The 17,222-nt window shown below is 47.0% G+C and overlaps 1 protein-coding gene across 2 annotated transcripts in view; it reads right to left on the reverse strand.

Moving 5' to 3' along the window:
* dnah9 (dynein, axonemal, heavy chain 9) overlaps nt 1–17,222 on the reverse strand; it is a 129,564-nt gene that overhangs the window by 44,709 nt on the left and 67,633 nt on the right. For both annotated transcript variants that reach the window (XM_056366696.1, XM_056366695.1), the window contains 9 exons: nt 16,821–17,017; nt 15,158–15,320; nt 14,765–14,888; nt 12,598–12,740; nt 10,672–10,833; nt 10,180–10,413; nt 2,400–2,480; nt 1,133–1,312; nt 356–586 (listed from right to left, as the gene is read on the reverse strand). In XM_056366696.1, the coding sequence (XP_056222671.1) occupies nt 356–586; nt 1,133–1,312; nt 2,400–2,480; nt 10,180–10,413; nt 10,672–10,833; nt 12,598–12,740; nt 14,765–14,888; nt 15,158–15,320; nt 16,821–17,017 (1,515 nt within the window). The remainder of the gene's footprint in view (nt 1–355; nt 587–1,132; nt 1,313–2,399; nt 2,481–10,179; nt 10,414–10,671; nt 10,834–12,597; nt 12,741–14,764; nt 14,889–15,157; nt 15,321–16,820; nt 17,018–17,222) is intronic.

Consider the following 17,222-nt stretch of genomic DNA (forward strand, 5'->3'; position numbering starts at 1 on the left):
GGTGTTTTTCTCCATAAACATGATGTGACATTGATTTTTGACCACGGCTATTAAATATTAAAGGTCAGACGTTGTTACATGGAGCGTCTCTGGAGGCTGGTGCACACGGTGAATCTATCTGCCGCCCTGACGAACCTCGTATCTGCTCCACTGAACTTCATCATCGGGGCGGCCGTTAAATCTGTAACGCTTAATTAACTGGTTGATTTTCTCCGGCTGTCATTTGGACACTTGGCAGCCGTAATGCGTCTCTGTCGCTGTAATCACGCCCCTGCTGAATTCATGAATTCTCAGCTGAACCCGCCGAGCGCCAGGCGCTGCACGCCGTTAGCGTCGACTTTAATGAGCAACTCACCTGCAGGTAAGGCTGAATAGCTCTGAGACAAGCCTCTGGGATGTTCTCCTTGTTGAAGTTTATCAGAGAGTCCAGGAACGCGTCCACCTTGGCCATCATCACCTTTGCCGCCTTCCAGCTGCGGTCCTTCGGGACTTTCCCTCCGGGCGCCATCAGGACCATGACCGCTGCTGTGACGTTGGTCACCGCCGCCACCGGAGACCCGAACGACTTCAACTCTGTCAAGTTGTTCTGAGGTGGAGAAGATAGAGGGAAAAATGAAAGAGCTGTGATTTAATTGAGTTTGAACGACTGCGGTCTGCTGGGGGAAAAAAGAGAGAGGGAACGGATTAGAATAAAGGAAGAAGAACCTGTGCTGACTTTGAGACGACAACAGAGAATACTAATTAGGGCATCTTTAGAGAGCTCTGAGCGGTGATTGAACTGTCTGTTCTGCTTGTTTGAGTAGAGAGCACCTTTTAAACACAGAGGGTGTTTTTGAAAATCCCCTAGGCTGCTCGTAAACCTACATGGGATGCGAAGATGCAGTAAAACGCCCGCGGAACATAGAAGACATTATTTTAGCAAAGACACGGCTAAATCCTGTGATTCAATAATCTTTTATACGGTTCAAGGTCTGTGTGGACATAACTTATTCCACTGAAGCTGGGAAAACGAAATCAAACAAAGAAAAAAACAACACAAGCCCTCTTAAAAAAAAAAAAAAAAAAAACTAAGAGAGAAAAGTATGATGGAGCAAATCAATAAGACACAGCGAGCGAAGAGAGAGGAACTGACCTTATTAAGAGTGTTGAGGGCGTCCTGAGCAGCCAGGAGAGCCGGTTCAGCCTTGGCCAAGTCCTCCTCACAGTCTCTCTGCTTGCCGCTGACTACCACAGCGATGGCCGCCACCTTTTGCTCCTCCTCATCAGCCACCGCTTTCTCCTTGGACACCTTCTCGGTTTCCACCCCGACGACCTGCAGACGGCGGGGGAGAGTTATTGCTGGGTTAATGGTGGGGAGTTGAGTAAGTGGCTTATAGCTTTCACAGCGTGGACACGCTAAAGAAACAGAATTACTGCCTCCGCCACTCAGACTGGTTCCAGGTCACTTCAAAATATGAACCACTTGTGGGAAATTTTGTCATAATTGCTGTGATAAGTCACACTGACCTTGACCTTTGACCTTTTTACATTTGTGCAAAATCTGAAGAAAATTTCCCTCAAGGCGTTACGGAGATATTGCGTTCACAGGGCCAAAACCGCATTTTGTGAGGTCACCGTGACCTTTGACCTTTGGCCTTTGATCACCAAAACTTAATCAGTTCGCCCTTGAGTCCTTGTGAATGTTTGTGCCAAATCTGAAGAAGTACCGTCATGGTGTGACGGAGATATCGTGTCCAGGAGAACGGGCTCTGGCTGTCGCCGGCGCGGAGGAATGAAAATAACCTTCCAAGCGGGTCGTCCAGAGTTCAGAGACAAAGAGACTTAACATGAATCTACAGGCAGATTCTAATTCTTACAAACCCTTCAGCAGCAGCAAGAAAAGTTCAACATCCAAAAAAAAAAAAATACCCAGAAAACCCTGGTGCAGCGTGCTAATGTTTCCCCTCCGACCTATCAGAGACGGATCCATAAGAGAAGATAAGAGGAGCTGAAACAGATCAGAGGCTTGATCCCATCTCTCTATGAACTTCTGACGCTGTAACTGAGCGGCTTCTCCGCCCGACACCCGGACGGTGTGTGTGTGTGTGTGTGTGTGTGTGTGTGTGTGTGTGTGTGTGTGTGTGGATTATCCAGAGTTATGTGGACAGTGTTTCTGGAGCAACAGGCAGGAGCTGAATTTTTTAAATGTCATATTTCATTTCTTTGAGCCCCAGAAGTGAAGCTCCCTTCACCTCCGTTGATATTGGGGTCACAGCAGAAAAATCTCAGAGGCAGACGAAACAGAACCTGAGCTAATAAAACTCAAAACTGTGGATAACAGAAGGTGTTGTGAGTGAGAAAAACACTTCAACTGTGATATTTTATGTTTTTTGCAGTGTTAGAAAGGAGCATGTTCTTGCCTGAATTAGCTTGTCGGCGTCCTCGTTCTTCTGCTTCAGCTCCACCTCCTGAGCAGCCAGCTTGGCCTTGAGGTCATCCACCTGAGAGAATGAGACATGGGGGGGGGGGGGGGGGGGGGGGGGGGGGGGGGGGGGGGGGGGGGGGGGGGGGGGGTGAGACACTGATACTGCAGCCGAGTCAGCAGATCTGGATCAATGAACTATGGGTCATGTTCACCAGACCACAATGAAAGATACTTCAGTCTTTTATGGCAAATGAATCAGTTTTTAAAGAAAATCTACAGCATATTAAAGTGTAGAAAAATCTACCTTTAATTCAAACTTAAAGGTCCCATGTGGAGTTTTCATGTAAACAAACAGCAGTGGTGCTATTTAAGTACTCAACCTTTATATTACTGTTAGAAACTTAATACTCCAATGATGATTTGCTTTGTTTACATCTCAGTCTTCTGTGTCTTTGCAGGAAATTTACCACTATCAGCTGCTGGTTAATGGAATAATTTTGGGAATTAAATTGCTCCGATTCATTCAATCCTTGATGTTAATATCCCATCAGCTGTTTCATGTTTTTGTGGCTTGCGTGCAGCGTGTTCTGTATTTGTAATACGAGCCTCTGCAGCCAGCGAGAACATTTCTCCCGTGTCGGTCGAGCTCAAACATCCCACAGGGAACCTTTAAAGACGTCGTTCAGTATTTCTGAAGAAAGCTTATTTGTGAGAAGATTGACACCACTCTCATGTCTGTGCGCTAACTACAGAGCGGGAACCCGGGATCCAGTTAGCCTAGCTTAGCATAAAGACTGGGGCTCCCAACAGTTCCAAGGTTTGTCTTGAAGACTTTGAAAACACCCGTGTTAATCTTTAGAGGTGTTGGTGATCTCTGAACGTTGGACAGAGCAACGCTAGCTCCCCTCTTACTTTTAATGCTAAGCTAGGCTAACCACTATGAATGTTCTCGTGTCAAATTCACACAGGAAAACGCACAGAAGACGAAGCTTCTCCAGTTTTCGTCGTTATCGTCGTTTCGGCGTTAATATGAGGGTGCAGTCAACGGAGCGTCGGGCAGCTGCTGACGATAACCTATTTTTGTCTCATTAAATGATTTAAGTAGCAATCAATGTGTATATCATGGGCACTAATGAATCTATCGCTATCATCTAATTGAATCTCTCGGGCGGTTTTGAAGGCCTGATCATTTGTTTGTGTTGTCTGCATCATTGTTGGATCTTATTGGTAATAAAATCTCTGATCGAGTTCGACGGCAATTTAATTGAAACTTAAACATCTTCAGAGCAATAAAGAGGATCCTGAGCCACGGGAGAGCCGAGGAAACGAGCTTCACAAAAGGGTCGAAACGGTTGGTGCTCAGCAGGACTGTGTCACGGACCACACATGTGACCTTTTAATCCGTCATTAGAAGAAAATCTTATTGTGAACCGTGAAGATAAAGGTGTAGAAAAAGATAAATGACATGCGTGTGTGTGTGTGTGTGTGTGTGTGTGTGTGTGTGTGTGTGGGGGAAAAAAAAGCTTTGGGAGCAAAAGCTACAAACAACACACACACACACACACACACACACACACACAAACACACACAAACACACACACACACACACACAAACACACACACACACAGACCAAGGACGGTCATAAAGAGAAATTAAAGCCGTTACAAACTCCTCATAACTCCCGGACAAATAGGGCTCTGCATTACCGTCCGACTCCATCAAAATGTTGCACTGGGGAAATAAAAGCAGACTGTTTTTCATGCTTGTCTTTCAGCTAATTAACAAACAGGAAATCAGGCCAGGGGGAAGACAGTCCTTTCGGCGGTGACGATTCCGCACAAAAGATGCGGTCGAACATTAGACGAGCACCGAGTGAGCCATCAACATGATGAATAGGCAGCGGGGAAGACAGGAGGGAGAGGAGGGAGGGGAGGGGAGGGGGAAGAGGGACAAACTAATTGGTGGGAGACACGGGTGATATTCAGTACATCTGGGCAGCTCGTGTGTTTATCTGCTGCAGACCGAAGACGAAGCAGGAGAACACGTCTCTGTGCCGCTGACGCTCTTCATGAAGCTGCCCACTCACTCTCTGCTGTTAATGTAAATGAGAACAACTGTTTCTTTAGGCAACATGAGATCTGATACCGAGGCAGCAACAACTCCCATTCATCCACATGGGGGGAGACAGAGGGAGCGAGAGAGAGAGAGGGAGCGAGAAGAGAGAGAGGGAGAGAGGGGGAGAGAGAGAGAGACAGAGAGAGAGAGAGAGAGAGAGAGAGAGAGAGAGAGAGAGAGAGAGAGAGAGAGAGAGAGAGAGGGAGAGAGAGAGAGGGAGAGAGAGAGAGAGAGACAGAGAGAGAGACAGAGAGAGAGAGGGAGAGAGAGAGAGAGAGAGGGAGAGAGAGAGAGAGAGACAGAGAGAGAGGGAGAGAGAGAGAGAGAGGAGGAGAGAGAGAGAGAGAGAGAGACAGAGAGAGAGAGAGAGACAGAGAGAGAGAGGGAGAGAGAGAGAGAGAGAGAGAGAGAGAGAGAGAGAGAGAGAGAGAGAGAGAGAGAGAGAGAGAGGGAGAGAGAGAGGGAGAGAGAGAGAGAGCGAGAGAGAGAGAGAGAGAGAGAGAGAAGAGAGAGAGATGGCTTACAGATCAATTCAACACAGTTTGGGATTTCAGTGTTTGGCTTCATCACCGTGGTGACTAAGTATAGCTTCATTCATGCAACAAAGAGACATCTGGCTGTGTGTGTGTGTGTGTGTGTGTGTGTGTGTGTGTGTGGGGGGGGGGGGTGCAGGGGTGGAGGGGGGGTGAAGTCTCATGTTTCCACTTACTATCCTTTTAAGGCAAAAACCATTTTTATTTTTCTGATGCTAAAGTCGAACAAATACATTTAACAGCCACTAACCACTAACTACGACTAGTATTACCACTACTTCTACTTTTTCTACTACCACTATTACTACAACTGCCACTACTGGTGGTTGTAAGTATTAGTAACTATTACCAATTGTGCTATCACTAGTATTAGAAGTACTGCTACTACTGCTACTCCTACTATTACTATTACTTCAAGTACCACTACTGGTGGTGGTTGTAACTATTACTACTTCTATACCAGTACCAGTCTTACTAGTACTACTGCTACTACTTCTTCTACTTGTGCTACTATTACTATTATTGTCACTACTATTATTACTACTCTACTCTTAGTAATCCTACTACTACTACAGCTGCTACTGCAATCAGAATTTCTACTAGTATTAGTAATAATAGTCCTACTAAAATTACTAATTAATAGTATTGATAGTACTAGTACTGATAGTGATACTAGTACTAGTATATTGTCAAAAAGTGTGTTTACTTCAATAAGTGTTTATGAGAAGATGAGTGGGCAGTGTGCTGAATCCACACACACACACACACACACACACACACACACACACACACACACACACACACACACACACACACATACACACACAGATCACACCTCAAGACTAAGGTAGGACTCTACCTCCACAAAAGTGAAGAGGAAAAAAACACTAATGTGTCCTCTGGGGAGCAGATGACTCATTCACTCATACAGCATCTCCACACACACACACACACACACACACACACACACACACACACACACACACACACACACACACACACACACACACACACACACACACACACACACACACACACACACACACACACACACACACACACACACACACACACACACACACACACGTCCTGGTTTATCACCACAGCAGCCCCTGGTGAGTTCAGGATCCTCTCGCACAGAATGTTAAATAACAGAAGTTATAGTGGCGGCCATCAGTGAGGATGCACTATAAACAACAGGGTGCATTAATGGAGGCTGCCGCTGCTGTAAAGTGTGTGCTCTCTAATTAGAGGGCTCCTCAATTACCATACAGCGCCTATATATATGTGTGTGTGTGTGTGTGTGTGTGTGTGTGTATAAGCAGTCTCATTCCTACAGGAAACGTGTGATGGGAAACTCACACAGGACTCAGGGTGTTGAAACACACTGACGTCACCTGTGTGTAAGGGCTGTTTATGCCTGTGTGGCTGTGTGCGGGTGGCTGTGTGTGGGCATGTTTATGCAGAGCGGTGGATCTGCACTGGATACGCTCGCTATGTGAGAGTGAGTACATTCACTCGCACCGTGTCGTAGACCGTTTATAATTAGGGCTGCTTCACGTACAGACCCTGTGCTGCATTATTCATGGAGCTCTCCTGTGCTAAAGCTGCGGAGACAGTAAACATCTTGGCAAATGGATCCAGGTGTAGATATTAAACATGGAAACATGAAATGATGCAGATAAACATTTCACACAACAAAATTTAAAAAGGACAAAAAGGAAAACAGGTGTTTTTCTGCTGGATGTATAGCTCAGTGTTTTGCAGAGAAGAGGAGGAGAAACTGTTTCACCATCCAGAACTGATGGAAATCCTTGTCTGATTGAGTGAAGCTCAAATCCTTTCAAATCAAATTGAATTTCTAGTTAACAAATCTAACATTTCACAAAACCCTATATAGTATATACATTAATGTTGTTTCACTAAATCCCCTCATTATGTAACACACTAAAATGAATTTTCTCTACTTAACAAGAAATGCCAGAAGTGCCTACGACAGGAAACTCTGGATTTATGTCAGAATATAATTTATTCTGACCTCTTGCCCCGTTCCTTATTTTTATTTATTATTTTAACGCCTCAAGTTGTGCTATGTTATTCCAACACGTCAAGCTTGTGTGCTTGTTTTTGTGGTTAGGAAAGGAGCGTTTGTCGTCCATGTGTTATAAATAAAGTTTAGTGTAAGATGCAGATTCTTTTCCTAAGTCCTTATGATTCCTCCTTCACATCTTTCCTCGGCCTCATGACGTTTTCATCGAGGTCGAGGAGCCGTAAAGTGGAAGAAGACCGCAGCCTCGGTCACTACTAAAGCTAACGGCTGTAGCTGGCGAGCTAACCGCCACGCTACCTGCAGTCAGTCACATGAGCTTCCAGGAGCTCCTCTCTAATGTCTTGTTTTCCCTCCCCTGCGTCGTGTTCAGCATGTTTTCAATAATAAGTCAATGGAGAGGGAAAAACAAGCTCGTTAATGTTCAGTTTATTCAAAAGATGAATTTGTCTCATCACTGTCTGCAGAGCGCTGCTCGATAGAGGAGCTTTAATAAAAGTAAACGCAGCTAATAAGCTACGACGTCTTCCTCCAGTTCGGACTCTCCATCCTTCAAAGGTCGAGACTGTCAGAGCCGCAGGTCAACGCTGCAACTCACATCTCAGTGTTCGACTCTACACACAGCAATCACACAGATCACTCTCTCCTCCTCTCCTCTCCCTCTCCTCTCCTCCTCTCCTCCTCCTCCCCTCTCTCTTCCTCCTCTCTTCCTCTCCTCCTCTCTTCCTCTCCTCCTCCTCTCCTCTCCTCCTCTCTCTCCTCCTCTCCTCTCTCCTCCTCTCCTCTCCTCCTCTCCTCTCCTCTTCCTCCTCTCCTCACACTCCTCCCCTCCTCTCCTCTCCTCCTCCTCTCCTCTTCCTCTCCTCCTCTCTTCTCTTCCTCCTCCCTCCTCCTCTCTTCCTCTCTCTTCCTCTCCTCTCTTCCTCTCCTCCTCTCCTCCTCTCCTCTCCTCTCCTCCTCTCCTCTTCTCTCCTCCTCTCCTCCTCCTCCTCCTCCTCTCCTCTCCTCTCCTCACCTCTTCTCCTCTCCTCTCCTCTCCTCCTCTCCTCTCCTCCTCTCCTCCTCTCCTCACCTCCTCTCCTCCTCCTCACCTCCTCTCCTCCTCTCCTCTCTCTCCTCTCCTCACCTCCTCTCCTCTCTCTTCCTCCTCTCCTCTCCTCCTCCTCCTCTCTCTCTCCTCTCCTCCTCTCCTCTCCTCACCTCCTCTCCTCCTCCTCTCCTCACCTCCTCTCCTCTCCTCCTCCTCACCTCCTCTCCTCACCTCCTCTCCTCCTCTTCCTCTCTCTCCTCTCCTCCTCCTCTCCTCCTCTCCTCACCTCCTCTCCTCTCTCTCCTCTCCTCTCCTCCTCCTCTCCTCTCCTCCTCTCCTCTCCTCCTCCTCTCCTCTCTCCTCTCCTCTTCCTCTCCTCTCCTCTCCTCTTCCTCCTCTCCTCTCCTCTCTCCTCTCCTCCTCTCCTCTCCTCCTCCTCTCCTCTCCTCCTCTCCTCTTCCTCTCCTCTCCTCCTCTCTCCTCCCCTCTCCTCCTCTCCTCTTCCTCCTCCCTCCTCCTCTCCTCTCCTCTCCTCTCCTCTCCTCTTCCTCCTCTCCTCCTCTCCTCTCCTCTCTCTCCTCCTCTCCTCTCCTCTCCTCTCCTCCTCCTCTTCCTCTCCTCTCCTCCTCTCCTCTCTCTCTCCTCTCCTCCTCTCCTCTTCCTCCTCCTCTCCTCCTCTCCTCTCCTCTCCTCTCCTCTTCCTCTCCTCTTCCTCTCCTCTCTCCTCCTCTTCCTCTCCTCCTCTCCTCTCCTCTCCTCTCCTCACCTCCTCTCCTCTCCTCTCCTCCTCCTCTCCTCTCCTCCTCTCCTCCTCTCCTCCTCTCCTCTCCTCTCCTCTTCCTCTCCTTTCCTCCTCTCCTCTCCTCGTCTCCTCTCCTCTCCTCTCTCCTCCTCTCCTCTCTCCTCTTCCTCTCCCTCTCCTCTTCCTCTCCTTTCCTCCTCTCCTCGTCTCGCTCTCCTCTCCTCTCCTCTCCTCTCCTCTCTCCTCCTCTCCTCTCATCCTCTCCTCCTCTCCTCTCACAGGAGCAAGTGAGTTTTCAATGTTGGTGTGTTCAGGCTTTAATGCAGAGACTATTATATGCAAATACTGCTACTGCTACAATTACCGGTGATACTCTGACGATGTGATGGATGGAGAATAAATAACTATAACGAGAACAACATGAAAGAATAAAAATAACAGAAATAAATAAAACAGATATAATGATAGAGACAGAAGAGACGACACAAGAGAGATTAGAGGGAAAGTTAAAACAGTAACAGTCTGGTGTTAACATGACAGGTGTATTCTGTTAACAGGAAGAAAACAGTCAGTCAGGACTGAGAGTTTGTAGAAACAGAGTAAGAAGATCGTCGAAAGGCCGACGTGTCAGAATAAAAACAAAAAACAACCACCTTCCGGACAGAAGGGAGTTAAACTTCCTGTAAAGCTTCACATGTAATTAGTAGATTTTTGAAACGACTCTTCAGAGAAAGCGACGACGTGGTGTAAAGACGCCGAGATCGGTTTGATGTGAGAAGTTTGTTGTTGTGAAGTGGAGCTACAGCCTGAACGTCACAGCGGGAGAACAGTCCAGGGGTGGACGTTACAGACGGTCTCATTACTGAGGACAGACACTGACGCTTCAACACATACAGAAACACTTCATGTGCTGCAGTAAATCATTTACATTCTGGATTCTAGAAGATGTTCATCACTGAAAAGCTTCAGTCACCTGCTGATGAAGATCATGAGATACGACACAAAGCTCCAGAACTGCTACTAAATGAACCTTGCGGACGTCATTATGTCAACTGCTGTTTAAACCAGATTTCTGGATGTAAATATCGAGTCATTGGCCTTAAAATTAGAAAATTATTAGTTGCATTAAAAATAAAGGAATTAAATAAAACTTGTTTTTACCCTTTTACTTTTATCTTCTTCTGATTTGTGTGAAATAAATAATAAAATAAAATAAAATCATGAATGAAAAACAAAGAAAATAGTGGAGAATTTAACATGACACATGAAAACACGTGTCTGAGGTGCGACCGGCGGCTGGACCGTACCTGAGCCGAGGTGCTGTTGAGCTTCTGCAGGCCGTTCTCCAGCCGCTCCATCTTGGTGGTGAGGTCTTTGCTCTTCTGACCCAGCAGACTGCGGTACAGCTTGATCTGCTCCAGGAAGGACTTGGGCGTGGTGTAGTTGTAGCGCCGCTCGTCGGCCAGGAACTCCCTGGACGTCTGATTGACGCTCGTGTGCACGTAGGCCATGAATTTACTGACCGACTCCTTCACTTGAGGCTGTGGGAATTATAAAGTCACAGAACTGGTTACTTTGCATTAAGAGCAGATGACTCTGCAGATTCACATGGAAAGCAATATTTCCTGAGGCTCAGGCTCTGAATTCAATTTTGGGGTCTTCCGGTCTTGCTCTTGAAATTAATATCACATTCACTGCATCACGGTGCCTGACATCTGAAATTACATTTTCAGAGCGTGAACATCATTATTGTAGGTGCTTCGTCCCTGTGTGTATATTAAAGCATGAGCCGCTCTCACCTCAATATTCTGCACCTCCTGGAGGAACCTGAAGCTGACCGACTCCAGCGCCTCCTGCGGCCACTCGTGGAACCAGTCGATCGCCGTGCAGTTCACCACCGCGGGGAACTTCCTGCTGCGCACCCGCAGCTTACTGCCCACCGGAGAGAAGCACAGAGCCACCTGTAACACACACACACACACACACACACACACACACACACACACACACACACACACCAAGGTCAGACAGAACTGAGTGAGTCTGATCACAGTCATTTTCTCTTCTCTGTGAGTAAAACAGTCAGACTGAGGGAACGAAGGGGATTCCTGCACTGATACACACTTCTTCATGGTCAAGAGGGGGGGGGGGGGGGGGGGGGACGACTGTGAATTAATTATTTGCAGCTACATCATTAGGCAAATAAAGCCTCCGGTAAGCATGTGAATTAAAGGCGCGTTGAGCTGTGGGCTACGTCAGACTGATTCTCGCTGCTGGAGACGAACAGCTGGCTTGTTGAGAAGCTCAGCCAGATGCTCGGCACCATTAGACTGAAGAAACAAACATGCAGAGGGCACACCCAAAGACACCGCTGACGATGATCGACTGTGGAGGGAGAAAGATTTTACATTTCCTGTTACATTTGTTTTACACGTTACTTTTCATCCAGAGGAACTCGACTTTTCATTTACAGTCCAAATCAGTGCTTCCTTCCTCCTTTTAGGCTTGTTGATAAAATAGGGCGACGTGAACGCTGCATGTCATTCCCCTTCTCTCTCTCCAGGTACTTCCTGTCTCTCTAAACGTTCCCGTCACATAAAGGCATCAGCTGCTCAGTAAAGTAACCGAACTCAGTCCACGCGTGGCCCTTCGTCACAGGTTGCAGATGAATCTACGTGAGTCACAGCGAGCTTTATTTAGGAATCTCTCCTTCAGTTTTATCATCAGCAGAATAATTAATGGTGTTTTCTTTTTTTCGTTGACCTTTGACCTCAAATCACTTCATCCTCGTGGACATTTGTGCAGAAAAGTAAAAGAAGCCAAAATAATAAATAAAATGTTCCAACATGATTTTCTTTCTGTATCATTTTCTATGTTGGAAATCGTCTCACGCCTGTTTAAAGTAAACGCCACTCGTGGGGTCCGGACCCCCACATCAGGAACCGCTGGTCCAAAACACATGAATATTCTGCTCCAAGCTGCGATGGTAATAAAGTAATCAAGATAATAATGCTGCTAATTTTTGGCAGCGTTTTGCAAACTGGTGCAGAGTCACAGGCAGCGACACGTCCTCAGTGACTGGGAGGAATCTTCTCCTCAGCAGCCGCAGCCCCCGGGACTGCTTCCTCATTTATTCATTCTCCAGCCCAGGGAGCTGGAGCTGCGAGCCGGGCGGCGGTGGAGGATGTGGGTGGTGGTGGTGGTTGTGGGGGGGTGGGTGCACACTGTAATAATGACAGGATAAGCAACCCCCCCTGGATCTCCCTCTCTCCCCAGGGGGGGGAACAAAGCGTCCACACGTTGGTGAAATTATCTGCGGCTAAACGGCGGCTTCTCTGCTCCTGCTGGTGATTTATAGCGACGTCCGCCGCTTCCCGACGCGTTCAAGTTCATCTGGAAATGTCAGGAAAGAAAATTGTCTGGGGAGAGGCTTCATCATAGAGCCAGATGTTTATCCAAGTCTGAGGCGTTGTTTTATTTTTCAAATGCTAAATGAGGGTGTGAAGCAGAATGGCACCGCTGTATTAAGAGAGAATGGAGATCAAATACAGACACAGTTGTATGAGAGAGATTAAAGACCCCCCCCCCCCCCCCCCCCCCACCCCCCACGACACCTCCCCTCCCCGAGGAGAGACACTAAGAAAAACTTTTCTGGATGATTAGTGGTGAAATTCACAGTAACAACAAGCACCCGGCGCTGTACTGCAGTTGTCGGACTGGTTCACCTTCAGCTGTCTGCGGACGCGGTCGATGAAGAACTTCCAGCAGTTTTCCCTCGTATCCATCAGTCCCGAGCAGCGGACCTCTGGCCTCACGCTGCCGATGATGTTCTCCACCTCGTCGTCGGGGAACAGGTCAGGGATCTCTCCTGGAGTGAATAAAACGATCCACATTACCGCTGGGAAAAAGAAAACCGGCGAGACTGAAGAAATCAGTCCCATTATTTTCTGCTTGAGAAACAAATGCGTGCGAACCGTCTGATCTCGTCAGAGTCTGAACTGACAGACTCTTGCATCACATCTAGGTGTGTTAACGGAGCTGGTGGCAGCAGGAGTTCATACAGAGAACTCATGCTAATGCAGGGATCTGCTGTGAGTCAGGAGCAGAGCTGTGTGTGGAAGTTTACTTTCTACTGTAGCTGGGAATTGTCAGGATCTAAGTTCAGATCTTTGCGCTTGCACCTCTGCTGAACCTCACGCCACCGGAGGGGCACCTGACTGCACTCACACGAGCAGAAATGCCCCCCCCCCCCCCGCGGGTTAAGATCAGGGCAGAAAATAAACCCAAGTGAAACCAGGAGCTCGCCGCCCTGCCACTGTAACCTTCAGGAGAAGTTGCTCAGAAGAGTTCATGTTAAAGAAATGTGCTGATGCAAGTGATGAGAATGAAATGATGATGAAACTGAATCTGAGCTGTTATTGGCAGAAGCAGCTGCAGGCTGACTGGGACCGTGGGGGGGGGCGGGGGCGGCCTGTGCACGCCATTGTATGATGTATTGTATTATAGTTTCACATTCATTTTATAATGTCAGTATCAATAATATGAAAGAAAAACCTCAACATGTCCTTTCACATTTTCTGGGTCCACACTGCAAAAATATATTATATTAATTCTAACATCTAATAAAACAGAGTTCATAATAAATAAACATTAATAATTCACTTGTTTATTTTATTGGGGATAAATAAAGTATCTATTTATCTTTGTCTTCAGTCAGTTTAAAGGTTTAATGAATGAAAAGGACTTTGCTTCGTCACTGTGGTCACATGGCGGCCGGCTGCAGCCGAGCGAGTACGACTCGCCGTGTTTCCGTCTGATTACAGTTTGAACTCGGCGCTTGGAGCTGCTTTATTAAAACCACAGGGAGGAGGATAAAGGACAGAAACAGGTCCATGAACCCGCTGCCTTCAGGAGGCCGAGTCTTCACCGTCACGCCTCCTCAGCTCTGGAAATCCCCGCCTGAAGATCTCTACAATCACATCTTTAAAATCTCTTCCCAAAACATATCTTTCTAATTTAAATTATTGCTTCTGTTTTTGTTTTATTGTTTTGATCTTATATCTGGGGTATTCTACTCAAGTTTATTTAGTCTTATTTTATTCTAAATACCTCGTTTTACTGCCTCATTTCAAGTTCCTAATGTTGTGATCCTATTGAAAATCATTTAAATCACTATTTATAGAACAAAGGTTCCGTATAAATAACAGTAATATTATTATTATTTCCCAGTGTTTTTCTCTTGCTGTGAAGCTCAAACACATTTCTCAAGGACGCTTGTGTTGTTCACTTTTTCTCTGCAGCAGAAGTCGACAAACTAGCGAAGCTGTTCAGCTGTAGCTCGTTCTGTCAGGTGAGAATGAGCCAGGAAGAAGAAGAAGAAGAAGAAGAAGAAGAAGAAGAAGAAGAAGAAGAAGAAGCACGGTGTGTGAGCTCCTTGTTTCTGTGATTAAAACCAGCAGAGTACTTTATCTATAACATGATATAACACAGTGAAACAGTAGCATGTAGTGTAATAATGAGTGAGGAGGACTGTCAGCTACACAGCATGATCTAAACTAAGCTCCTGACTGAGTTAAACCCCTGAACTGAGCAACTTCAACTAGTTTTAACACCTGTCGACATTGATCGTCTCTCCCGGTGCTGCAGCTACAAACGGCTGCTCTGCTAACACTGGTATCCAGCCAGTAACGCTTAATGTTGCTCCCTTTAAACGTGGACTATAAATGTGCGTGTGGATCTGAGGCTCGCTCGCCATTCCTCACAGCGACGAGCTGTAGCCGATGAGTGATGCTGCAGAAATGGCACCACAGTGATTTGTTGCATGGGGCGAAGCAAAAGCATTTCTCTCCTCACAAAACATGACAAGCAGTAATTAGCGGAGCCTGCTGTTACCCGATGCCAACAGATCGTTGACCAGAACGAGGAACTTCTCATCCGCCACTTGGGCATCAGTCATTAGGAGCACGGTGCCGATATTCTTCACGCCGGCTTTGATGTACAGGGACGCCAGGTCACTCTGGGTGACAGGGAGAGAGAGGGAGAAGTGGGAGAGTGACACACATAATGAGATTGGGCTGTGAGAGGCCTGGTTATTTTGCAGGGATACATGCCGGAGACCTGAGTGACTGTGAGGATGCTGCGGATTAGCAGAGCTGTGTTTACCTACTGTGGGATTATGTCTGTATCTCCATGTTTAAATTTAGACCTCACCTGGTGCCAGAGCTGCATGTAATAAACTTTTAAAGAGCTAAAATGAGACTCGTTGAGGTGGATGTTTTTTGAAACCTTGAGGTCCGTGATGCCGTAGCCTTTTCTCAAGGTAATCTGGAAAACCTCCAGGTTGGAGATGAAGGCAGCCAGTCGGGTCAGACTCTGCTTGCCGCTGCCGCCCACTCCGACCAGCAGAGCGTTGCCCCGTGGAGACTCCAGGATTCGGTTTACGCGGCAGCTACATGTGGGGGTGCAGACAGTCAGAGGGAGGGGGGGTGAGGGAGGAATGAGTGGAAAGGGTGAGATAAAAGATAAAAGGCAGAAGGAGGCGGGATGGATGAAGACAATCTGAGTCATAAACAAACAAACAGGTAGTTTGTGTGTCTCTCTGCTTCCACCACCAGCCTCATTAAGATGCAGCACAATGAAATGGATTAAACATTAGACTCAGTCATACTGTGCTCCTGAGAATCTTCATTAAAACCAGATGAATCCTGCTCTCGTCTCTTCACTTTAAACAGATAAACTGATTTTAGTTTTATCTCTGTGGCTTCGTTTGAAGCTGCTGCCAGAAGAAATAAACAATGACATTTATTAGACGTCTCACCCGGTAAATGACAAGAACCTACGTGCTGCTTGTCAGACCGTCTCCATGATTACACTTCACAAAACAGATAAAAGGACTGACCTTTTCAACAACAAGCTGGACTTGTGGGTAATAACACAGAAAAACAATAATACATTTTCAGCTGTTTTCAAGTTTATCTTTAGGAAATCAGACACCTGAACATTATCTGCCTTCACCTGTCGCCTTCCTATGTTCAGGAAACCGCTTCCTCCCGGTTCAACGCTGCAAGTTTTCTTTGATTTTATTAAAGCTGCTGCATTTTAGCTGCTGTTCACATCACTGAGGGAATAAAGCTGGATTTATTCTGTGTTTTTATCATTTTCACCGAATCCCATGAAAAGCTTCCGACCCTCCAGCGCCGAGACCATCGCTTCTATGGAGGATTGGGGGCGTGGCCTCTTTCAGAAGATGTAAATATCAAACAGATAATTTGTCTTGTTGTGCGGTTGCTTGACATTATTGACAGAACAGGAGGAAGTCTGTGCTGCTGCATTTTGAGGAGGGTGAAATTGTAGTTTTATTTTATTTATGTGTTAGCACTAATCATTAGGTATCATTGTCAACGCTTGCCATACCTGGCTCGTTAGCTTAGCTAGTTGACTAGCGAATTATCCGCAGATGAATTAGCCTTTGTTTAGCCTTCGAGCAAGACACCCAGGCGTGTGCTTGCTGCAGTTATTAAACCTCCTCCGCACTTGCCCATTTGTTTGGATTAGCTGGGAGTTAGGGGCGGAGTCAGGCACCGCCAAGATAGCGACGGCGAAGCAGCTTGAAAACCACTTCTCAAAAGCCCGTGCGTGACGTCGCGGAGGCAGTTAGAGAAACGTAGAATATCAGCAGACTTTCTAACAGAACAGGTCGTCGGCCGGTTCAACAACAAGAGGAGCAACACATTTCTCTGCTCCGTCACTTTGGGCGGCTGTCGTGATGTTGAACAGATTTTCCCGCCTCTGCCTCTGACAGTCTGTAAAATGGAACTGTTAATCCTAAAATACCAGTGAAGCCCGTTGATTTCCTTGACAGAGAATAAGCGAACCGTCAAACACACTCTCTCTCTCTCTCTCTCTCCATGCACACACAGAGTCCCCGGGTCCCAAAACTTCCACTCACATGTGAGCCATGGCGTCCTCGAACAGCACCAGGTTCAGGGTGGCGTTGACCTCATTGTAGCTGTCCAGCACCTCCAGCAGGATTCTGTTGAGGCTGCTCCAGGACTCTGCAGCCATGTACCTGGCCTCCCCCAGCCCACGGGCGAAGTGGCAGTACAGGTTCATGTCCCTGGTCTGCTCCAGAGTCTCCTCCATGTCCTCAGGGAGGGACACACACACACACACACACACACACACACACACACACACACACACACACACACACACACACACACACACACACACACACACACACACACACACACACACACACACACACACACACATTGCAGTGGTAAACATACAGAGCCACACACTACCCCTGTCAGCATAACATTAGTGTTAAGCTTAAACAGTCTGGACA

The sequence above is a fragment of the Seriola aureovittata genome, chromosome 21 (assembly GCF_021018895.1).
Source record: "Seriola aureovittata isolate HTS-2021-v1 ecotype China chromosome 21, ASM2101889v1, whole genome shotgun sequence".
Taxonomy (NCBI): Eukaryota; Metazoa; Chordata; class Actinopteri; order Carangiformes; family Carangidae; genus Seriola; species Seriola aureovittata.